We start from the raw sequence: 10268 nt of genomic DNA on the forward strand, positions 1-10268 counted from the left end.
CCTATTGTTAAACACTGATTAAAATATTTTTTTATGCAATGAATGCTATATTTATTTTAATCTGTAAATATTTTTGATGAAATACAAGACAGATATAACATTAAATGAGGTTATACAGTTTATTGTCCGGTCACTTCTGTGGTTATGGAAACTTCAGTTTTCGGCCATGGTCTGAAAAATAGAACACGTTTAAGTTTGTACATTTTACAAACTGCATATATTTATCATGTAGTTGCCATTCACGTGGCTTCCCTCACCTCACTGATCCAGGGAATGAAAGTGGCCACTCGGGTGAAGACTGTGGGCCTCTGAGGGGTGTTACAGCCCCGTCCGTCCACAAAACTAGTCACACCTTCCACATACCACTTACCGTCGCTGCCCTCGCAGTTCAGAGGGCCTCCGGAGTCGCCCTGGAAGATCACAGCAGATATTTGAGTAAACTGAACATGGTGTCGTTTGTTTCTCACACAGCTTGCGTGGTTGTTCCTCACGTGGCATGCTGACTTGCTCTCTCCTCCTGCACAGACCATGGTTGTCTTTGCCGAGCTGCCCCACCAGTCACTCTGACTGCAGGTAGTGTGAGCCACCACAGGAAGCAGGGCCTGCTGCAGTGTAGTCGCCCGAGGACCACCAGCTACAGAGAAAGTGGCATGTTACCAGCTGAACATTTGAGTAAAAATAAATTAGATTTACACGGTATAGTGCACTCCACATGAGCTGGGGGTTAGCAGACTTCAGGCCTTACAGTGGAGCCGACCCCAGCCTGTGACATAACAGGGCTGGTTGTGGGCGAGAGCAGCACCGTGCTGAGGCAGGCAGGCCGGCTGAACTTTGTCATTGATGACAGCGTTTGTCTCCAGTTTAAGCAGGGCGATGTCATTCCTACATAACAGGATGAAACACAAATAATTAAACATGTCGGTACGTTTTCATTACTCGGGGTCTTTTTAACTGTAGAGTTCTTGTTTTTCCTAAAGGTGAAGGCGAATTCATTTAGAAAACTTGGTAACACTTTGTATTAAGCTTCTTGTTATAAGCAGTAGTTAACAGGTAATAAGACCCTTAGATACTTATTAAAATGATACGGCGTTAATAAGACTGTAGAGGTTAATAATAACATCATAAACATGTCTGTTAGATAAGATATTCATAAGTAAAAAGCTTATCTAACTATTAATAAGTGCATAATAAATGATTTATTAAACCCCAATGAGGCATTGTTCTATAGCTGCAAAAAGTATATAGGTGACTTTTAATAAATACATAATGTAGTATTTATCAATCTTAATAAAACAACAAAAAAGCGTAGTAAAATTTTAACATAACAAGTAAGTTATTTACAGTCAATGAATATGTTTTTACAAACAATTATAAGGAACTTTAAATGCTTTTATTAACATTTTTAAGTTTCTGGAGTACTTATAAATGTCTTATAATCCAACAATTACTGTCTTCATGTTGCCATATAGTCTTATAACATATAATAATGTTAATAAGCATCTTTTGTTACCTTTTGACTGAGGCTTATCACAAGGACCTCAATATAAAGAGTTACAGAAAACTTCTATTTACTCAGCTGCTGTTCACCAAACCGTCTCAGGGTAAGTTTCCTACTGATGTTTACTGTGTTTCTTAATAATTCACTACAGATCTGGAGCACTGGAGTGTTTATGTTGAGAAGTGATGATGATGACTTACCCACAAGACACACAGTTGTCGTTCCATTTGGGATGGATGAACATTTTTTCCACCATAATGAACTGTTCAGGTCCCTCCTCCTTGTTCATGTCGTGCTCAGCAAGAACAACCCTGTAGGTGTGGAATCTGGATCGGAAAATATTTAAAGTTTTTTAAAGTAAACATTTTTTTAAGTAAATACCTGGTTGATGAAACGCCTTTTTAAATTTGAAAAAAACTATTTATCAGAGATGTAAATGACACAACTAAACGTTTCCTCACGTGATGCAGTGTGCAGCAGTCAAGACCCAGTTAGGAGCAATAAGCGTTCCTCCACATGTGGGGAAGAACGACTCCAGAGAAACCTGCCATGGCCAGCTGTAGGGACGGGCCTCTTCCCCGTTCACCACCCGGCTGGTGCTGGGCTGGTAGCTGGGTTCACCACACCCAGACACTTTAACACAGGGAGACACAGTGAGATTACTTCGTATTCACACCATGCATTTATTCCTAACAGTAAATGAATGTGTTCAATGTGAACTCACCAGCTGTAACAACCACGAGGAGGACAAGTATTACTTCCATCTCTTATTCGTCCAGACTAACTGGTTTTTATCATGCAGAGCTATTTATGGGCTGCAGTCCAGATGACACCAGACTCAACCTGGGAGTTTTCCTCAACATTTCCAGGTGACTAAACCGTTGTGTAGTCAGATAACAGCTGGAAATTACACTGTTTAGTTGTGCAGACTGGGACGTCCCAATAATACAAAGCAATACACAAATTGAAAGCTTGATCCAAAGCTGGTGGCACCGCCACATTTTAAGATTATTTTACCAAAATAGAGTTTGTGTTTTATTCTTACACAGGGCCCAAAATAATAAAAAATAATAGTTTCTACGTGTCTGGGTTTTTAGGCAGGTTAAACTATGCTATCTATTATAACAGCACTAATTTAAGAAATATATAAATGTGCAACTTAAGTGGGTTTTGTAATGACGGTTAAAGGAATTTGGTTTTGCTGTTTACAAGATCTCTCAATCTCAAAGGTCAATGAAGACAATTTAAGTTTGTTTTTTGCCCTTCGTAAAAAAATATTAATTCAGCGTAAAAGAATGATAAGACTGACAAATACCTTTAAAATCTACTTAACTTGCTAATCAAGAACTAAAGTGTTTAAGGGGTTTGGGTTATTCCCTGAGAACCTAATAAATATATGAATAAAGAGTCAATGAAGCCGTAAATCAACAATTGGGGGATTTGTCAGATATGTCAAATGAATGTGTAAAATTAAACAATAAGTCATGGACCCGAATACTTTAACTTGGCAATACGGGTTTCCGTTTTTAAGGTGTTTTCTTTTTCTTTCGAGAACTTAATGAATAAATTACAGCTTAAAGAAGCATAACTTGACAATTAAGGAACTGGACAAATATTCCATATTATTGCGTAAATGAAGGGGAAATCCATATGTAAATTAATTAAACTGTTAATTAAATGCTGTTGAAACCAGTTTGAATTAAAGGGATTACTTTTTGTCGTGCTTTCTTGGTACACCCATGAGAAGATGAATATATAACTAAAACAATTCCCCCTCCTCACCATAGGGTGTCGCTGTGATCGCCGGTATCTTCTTCCGCGCGCAGCCGCAGAAGTACGAATGCAGAAGTACGAATTGTAGTTTAAAGATGGCGCTACCCGGTGTTTTACTCGTGCGACTCAGAGCGTTGTATAATGTTTCCAAACGTGTTCATACAGGAGGCCAAACTACGTCCAACTGGAGCAGAGAGAGATGGTACAGCACAAAAGCGCGAAGCTTTGAGGAAAGCGGGACACCGTATTTACTGACCAAACGAGGTGAGCGCAGAGTTAGCGGTTAGCTAACACCTCGCAGCAGAGATGAACCTCAAGGACAGCCATCGTGTATAAACACCACGTTAATGCTCATGTTTCTGTGTCTTGTCCTTCCAGTTAACCTGAGTTTAAAGTGGATATAAGATACCGTTAACCTCACTGTGTGTGTTTTTTTACCTGGTTAGATAACTTGAGCCCAAACCTCCTGAAGGAGTTTCCAGATCCCAAAGGTCTCTTGAATAACACGATCTCCCGGTCACTGGGAGTCAACGACCTGTCCCAGCTCATCCAGTACAGCTGCACGGACAGTGCTGGTGTTAAGGTCAGAACAGCATTATGAGATGGACGACACGTTCAGCTAATGGTTCACATATTTAAGCTTTGTACTGTGACTTTTGTGTCTGTAGAAAGCTACTGTCACTCTGCTGTGGCCCTGCAAGATCGAAGAGGAAGGTTTCGCCTCCAAGAAGATCGATGCAGAGCGATTTGCTGCAGCTGCAGCTTGTTTCAAGCTCAGAGTACGACCGTAACAAGGAGACACACATTTCCATGTTGTCTTACCAGCCTGTAGTGGTATTTGACCCCTTCCCCTCTCTTTGTGCACAGGAAATGGGTGTCATTGGTCAAAATAATCAGCTCCCAAAGAAGGGAGCTGGCAGGGTAAGTGGAGGGCTACAATCACAACTGTATGATAACGAGGAAGAGTCGTGGACACAAAATGTCCTTGTGCCTGACGCGAAAGCAGATGACCCGGAACAACAGCTTCCCCCCAACGAAGACCCCCCCACCATCTCTGAAGCGCTTTCCCTGTTTCCACAACCTAAATCGCTCCTCACCAGGGTCATCCAGGTGGCCACGTCATCCAACAGAATCAGGGTTGGTAGCTCCCGTCCATTGCACAATGAAAGCGAAGCTCTTAACTCGTGTATTCTAAGCCGTCTGTCATTCTCTGTCCTCTAACAGGAGATAATTCAGTTCAAAATAACAGGAGGAAAGCTGAAGAAGTGTGACCTGACGCTGCACTGGCCAGAGGAGATGACGTTCTCCGCCACGGCGAGAAACAGAGTGCTGGCAGAGAGGACGGCTGCAGCTCTGGCTTGCATGAAACTGAAGGTGAGGACTATTTTTTTGGGGGAAACGACTATACCTTCACCTACGTGTTTAGAGCCGTGTTAAAGACGTTGCATCGTGTCACCCGGGTTCCAGGAGCTGGAGCTGCTGGATAAAGACAACAACCCGCTGACTCACGCCAAGTACCACCGACAGAAGGTGAGGGAGGCGGGAGAGCGAGAGAGACGCCCCCTCCCCGTGGAAGTCCCAGAATACCTGGAGGAGCACATGAGAGAGTACCTCGCACAGGTCAGTCTTCACCTCACGGGAGAAAGACGGGTATTTTCTTATCATGCGTGTATCGACACTACATGGACAAAAGGGAGTCCGGTGCTTTAAAGGGTAATAGCCCAGTAGCCTATACTTTAAAACAGAGATAACAGATTGCAACCTTTAAATGTCCTCCAGCATCAGCACCTAATGCTCTTGTGGCTCAATTCCTTGGAGCCAGGTTCCAAAAGCCTGCTATAGAAGCTATGCCCATGTTTTGTAATGGTTGAGGGTTCACATGCCTTTTGGCCGTGATGTATGAATGCTATGTAAAAAAATAACTCCTCATCTTTTTGTCAAAGTACCCAGTGGCAACAGAGGTACAGCAGCTTTGGGAGGAAGAAGAGGCCAGAGGACAGCAGGCGGTCAACCAGGAGGAGGAGGAGGATGAGGAGGAAGAGGAGAACCTGACGGACGCCATCACAGGCCGGCGGTACAGACATCTGTCCGAACACGAGGCTCAGCAACTCAGCGCCCACCTGCAGGAGGAGTGGGAGAGGGTGAGCCCCGGGCTGAGTGTGGAGCTCCCGGTCGATGCCCACCGTCAGCGCGTGATCTCCGAGGTGCAGTCGTCCAGGGTGGTTGTGATCGCCGGTGAGACGGGATGTGGGAAGACGACCCGGATCCCTCGCTTCCTGCTGGAGGAGTCTGTGAGAGGTGGCAAGGGGGCCACGTGCAACGTCGTGGTGACCCAGCCTCGCCGGATCAGCGCCGTGTCCGTGGCCCAACGTGTTGCTCATGAGATGGGTCCAGCTCTGAAATCCTCTGTGGGATATCAGGTAGAGACAAGTTTATAGTTTCCAATCAGCTTTAGCAGTTCAACTAGTAGAGCTTGTTCCTTCCTTTCTTAAACCATTAAGGTTATTCACATTAGTGAATGAATCAGTTTTTAAAGGAGTAATACTTTCCTGTTGCGTAGGTGAGACTCGAGAGCCGACCACCAGAGCGCAGCGGAGGAGCCTTGCTCTTCCTCACCGTGGGCGTCCTGCTGAGGAAGCTGCAGTCCAACCCGTCCCTGAAGGGAATCAGCCACGTGGTGGTGGACGAGGTCCACGAGAGGGACGTCAACACGGACCTGCTGCTGGCCCTGCTGCGCTCCAGCCTAAAGGAGAACCCCGACCTACGAGTGGTGCTTATGAGCGCCACCGGGGACAAGCAGAGACTGTCCGAGTACTTTGGGGGCTGCCCAATTGTTAAAGTGCCCGGATTCATGCACCCGGTGAAGGAGAAATACCTGGAGGACGTGCTGAGTGAGATGGGACGCCCGCTGCCAGCACAAAAGAGAGTGGAGACAGACAAGCGGGTGAGACTGGAGTCTGTAAAGTGTCTCCACTTTAGTCGGTAAAGTTAATTTTCTCTTGTCTTGTGTTCTCATGAGTTTGTATTTTATCGTTTTAAGGGAGGAAGAGAAGACCTCACGCCAGATACGGATTTAGTAGCTGATGTAATCGAGCATATTGACAGATGTGGAGAGCCAGGTAACCAACAGACTCATCTTTTTCTGACTCATTCTGAAAAGAGGGATCTAAATATGTCGCTTAACATGTTGAGAGACAAGCAGTAACTAAACACAACAGCAAGGGATCTATACGCTTGTTAACTCCAAGTGTGACTGTCGCATATAAGAAGCCCGTTTTGACCCTAACTTGAAATCCCTTCATGCTTCAGGTGCGGTGTTGTGTTTCCTCCCTGGATGGCAGGACATCAAGGCTGTTCAAGAGAAACTGGAGGGGATGCCACACTTTTCCTCCGGCTCTCAGATGATCATACCACGTAAGAGAGCGCCGACAGATGCACAAAGACTGGTCTTGTGTCCTCCCAAGTGTAGAGATTTATCTACACCGTTTTCTTTTAGTGCATTCCAGTTTATCAGTGTCGGACCAGCAGGCGGTGTTCCAGCGCCCCCAAGCGGGCCGGAGGAAGATCGTCCTCGCCACTAACATTGCAGAGACCTCCATCACCATAGATGACATTGTCCACGTGGTGGATGCAGGAACTCACAAAGAACACAATTATGACCCACGGACTAAGGTCAGTATCGAACGTTTCAATGTAAACCGTTTCAACATCTGCAAAAACTAAGCTCTGAGGGAATAATCTTTTATAATAATAATAATTATTTATATTTTTTTGTTTTTGCCAGGTCTCCTGTCTGGACACAGTTTGGATATCTCATTCTAATGTCACTCAAAGAAAGGGGAGAGCAGGGCGATGCCAGCCGGGACAGTCCTACCACCTGTTCCCTCGTCAGCAGCTGGAGTCCATGACCCCCTTCCCCATCCCCGAGATCCTGCGCACGCCGCTGGAGAGTTTAGTCGTGCAAGCCAAAATCCACAGTCCTAACTGCAAGGTACTGAAACGACAACAATGGCTTTTATGTATTTGTTTAAATCTGTTATTTTGTGTTTTAATGACTTATTGAAAGATGTAATTTATGTGTGTGTGTGTGTGGAGGCTGTCGATTTCTTATCCCAAGTGTTGGACAGTCCAGAGCGAGAAGCTGTGAGCGAGGCTGTCCGAAATCTACAAGACATTGGTGAGTGATGTCCTGGATCGCATGGTGAGATGTTAAACCGTGTGTGTGCGCGTGTCTAAATTTACATGTCTGTTTTCTCTGTAGGAGTCTTGGACAAGACGGAAACCCTGACTCCTTTAGGAGAGCGTGTCTCCTGCATGTCGTGTGACCCTCGTCTGGGCAAAGTGCTGGTCCTCAGTGCCATGTTCAGATGTGTTCTGCCCATGCTGTCTGTGGCGGCCTGTCTGACCAGAGACCCTTTCCACAACAGCCTCCAGAACAGAGCCCTCGTCAACAAGGTGAGATGATTTAACACCCAGCATGGTTTTAAAAGAACAGATCTGACTTTGGGAAAACGGCACAAAGTGTAATAAATCAGAGTTCGGTACCATTCAGTCGTCTGGGTTCTGTTTGTCCAGGTGAAAGGGAATCTGAGCCGCTCCAGCTACAGCGACTATTTGGTGTTTATTCGCGCTGTGCTGGGCTGGAGGAGACTTCAGCATGGGGGGGACCGAGAGGACCGGGATGAGTATCTGTACAAACACTCTTTATCCAGGTTCAGCCTTCGATTCATCAATGGTTAGTTTGAAGCGCACACGGTCATTTCCGTCGTACATTGTCTGCATCTTAAATCACTTCTTCTTACCTGGGTTTAAATTTTTTTTTTTTTACTTTTCACAAAACGGTTTCTGTTCTTGTGCCGTCGTGCTGCAGGTCTCATCTCTCAGTTCAGCGACAACCTGAATGAAGCCGAGCTGGTGACTCGTGCCAGCGAGTGCCAGCGTTCCAATTCTCTCTACAACGAGCACAGCAACCAGGACGAGCTGCTTAAAGCTGTGCTGCTGGCCGGACTCTATCCCAACCTCATTCAGGTGCGTGTGGCAACAGACCAGTCTGTTCTTCTGCTCTGCTCCATCAAAGGTTGAAACCAACATTGTGAGATTTAAACATGAGCTCTTACTGTAAGGATGAAGGTTTGTCTTCAATTGTCTGTTTCTGTGCTGAAGTTGTTTATAAATTGATCCAGTTTTTGCTGCGGTTGTCTTTCTAAAACCTTCTTGCACCTGCCGGGGTCAAAGCAAACATTATGCATTACATGGATGAAAAACAACTTCCTTTTTTTTTTTTTTTTACCTCAGGCGAAGAAAGGACTTGTGACCAAAGGAGGACGCTTTCGCCCCAACAGCATGTGTTACCGCACACACAATGGGCCGGTGGTGCTTCACACCGCCTCAGTCAACAGGTCTGAAAACGCTCCAAAATTCAACTACAGCAGTTTGCTGTGACGTTCGTTCTGCGTGTTTAACTTATTGTCGTCTTTTGTTTTGTAGGGGAAAGGAAGAGCTCCCGAGTCGCTGGTTGACCTTTTTCAGCGCTATCCAGTCCAAAGGGAACGTTTTCATCAGAGACTCTTCTGCAGTCCATCCACTCGCCCTGCTGCTGCTCACAGACTGTGATATCACAGAGACAGGTAGGACACGTACTGCTGTCTGTTGAAGGAGCTTTAATGGAGAGGCAAAGTCCGGCCCCTTCCGGTAGACCACCATTGGACCCTATTTCAGGAAAAGAAAGTCAACGGTAGCGAGACAAATCATTTCTTGATCCAATTCAGAAATGAATGACACGCATAATGTTTGTCAATTTAAAAAATCATTTTTCAACATGTCAGACGCTTATTAGTATTGCCATAGTGCCGCTAATGGTTCCCCCTGAATCCTACACTCTGGACCCTTTGCATGTTATCAGCCTCTTAGATTCACAGTAAATGCTCGTCTCTTCATGAATAACTCTCTCTCATGTCCCAGTGAAGGGAGACCGAGTGGAAGTGTCATTCCCTGGACGCTCTCTGGTGCGCTGCGAGTTGTCAACTAAGACCTGGGAGCTGCTGTGGGAGCTACGCACTTCCATTCAGACCATGCTGTACCGCAACCTCAACAATCCCAGCAACGCAATCACCAACTCCTCTCAAGACGGAAAGCTCATCGCCTTACTCGTGGAGCTGCTCAACAATACAGACTCTGACTCTTCGGCTCAGAGCCACGACAGTGACAGCGAGGTGGATTGATGGCGCTGAGCACCTTGTACCCGAGTACGTCGGATCTGCTGGCTGGTACAGACGAACCAAAGAGGTTGATGGTGTCCCATTTTATATGTTGTCCCATTTATATGTTGTTTTCTTTAAAGGAAGAACTTGAGTTGAAGAGCAGAAACCCAGAGTGGACTGTTGTCTGCTATAGTTACTGTTAAGGTAAATCACGAACTCCTGTATGGTGTGTGGCAATCCATCAGTTTGGATTTTGGACTGTGGTTTACTGTATTTGTATTTGCTTTCTGAAAAGCAGAAGTTTAATTTTACCCAGAACTCCCAGATCATTGGCTAAAGGTCATTAAAACAGACTGCATGCAGTAAATGATGTCGTATTTATTGCAATAAATATTAAAATACCAACATGAGAAAAATGATCGGATCTCTTTTATTGTTTGAATGAATTATTGAGCTGCAGCTGATGAGAAAAGAACTTGTGTTTACCGAAACGTCCCGAACACAGCAGAAGAAGAAAAGAGAATACAGGCCGAGTCTCTGTAGATACAAACAGCACCACACACTCCTAGTGGACCTTCTCTGAGACTTCCCCATTTATTACACTAAGCTCAATCACTGCAATGCATTTCTCTCACGTGATCACAAAATGTCTATAAATCATTTACAATTAGTTAGTAATAAATTACCAATTAGATTCACTCACAGACGTGAAGACAGGCTCGCTTCGCGCATGTTGCGGTTCTGGCTGGCAGCTTCTGCAGTTTGATAATGAACACTGGGCATTAGTACATTTTCAG

General features: G+C 45.1%; 2 protein-coding genes across 2 annotated transcripts; one reads left to right on the forward strand and one right to left on the reverse strand.

The window, feature by feature from the left end:
- Positions 1-153: 153 nt before the first annotated feature.
- On the reverse strand, positions 154-2262 carry LOC306789757 (chymotrypsin-like elastase family member 3B; the record flags this gene model as incomplete). The annotated part of the gene is made up of 7 exons (XM_079285829.1): positions 154-171; positions 258-410; positions 492-634; positions 746-882; positions 1699-1824; positions 1960-2131; positions 2223-2262. The coding sequence occupies 7 exons, from the start codon at positions 2260-2262 to the stop codon at positions 154-156; spliced, it is 789 nt and encodes a 262-aa protein (XP_079141955.1).
- Positions 2263-3366: 1104 nt separating this feature from the next.
- dhx30 (DEAH (Asp-Glu-Ala-His) box helicase 30) lies at positions 3367-9869 on the forward strand (the record flags this gene model as incomplete). The annotated part of the gene is made up of 19 exons (XM_079284325.1): positions 3367-3535; positions 3718-3854; positions 3940-4050; positions 4139-4408; positions 4496-4645; positions 4739-4891; positions 5215-5691; positions 5832-6215; positions 6312-6390; positions 6581-6685; positions 6768-6943; positions 7056-7262; positions 7367-7448; positions 7533-7726; positions 7847-8006; positions 8142-8299; positions 8567-8670; positions 8759-8898; positions 9233-9869. The coding sequence occupies 19 exons, from the start codon at positions 3367-3369 to the stop codon at positions 9490-9492; spliced, it is 3516 nt and encodes a 1171-aa protein (XP_079140451.1). The 3' UTR covers positions 9493-9869.
- Positions 9870-10268: the final 399 nt, after the last annotated feature.

This window comes from Melanostigma gelatinosum, assembly GCF_949748355.1.
Source record: "Melanostigma gelatinosum genome assembly, chromosome: 15".
NCBI classification, from domain to species: Eukaryota; Metazoa; Chordata; class Actinopteri; order Perciformes; family Zoarcidae; genus Melanostigma; species Melanostigma gelatinosum.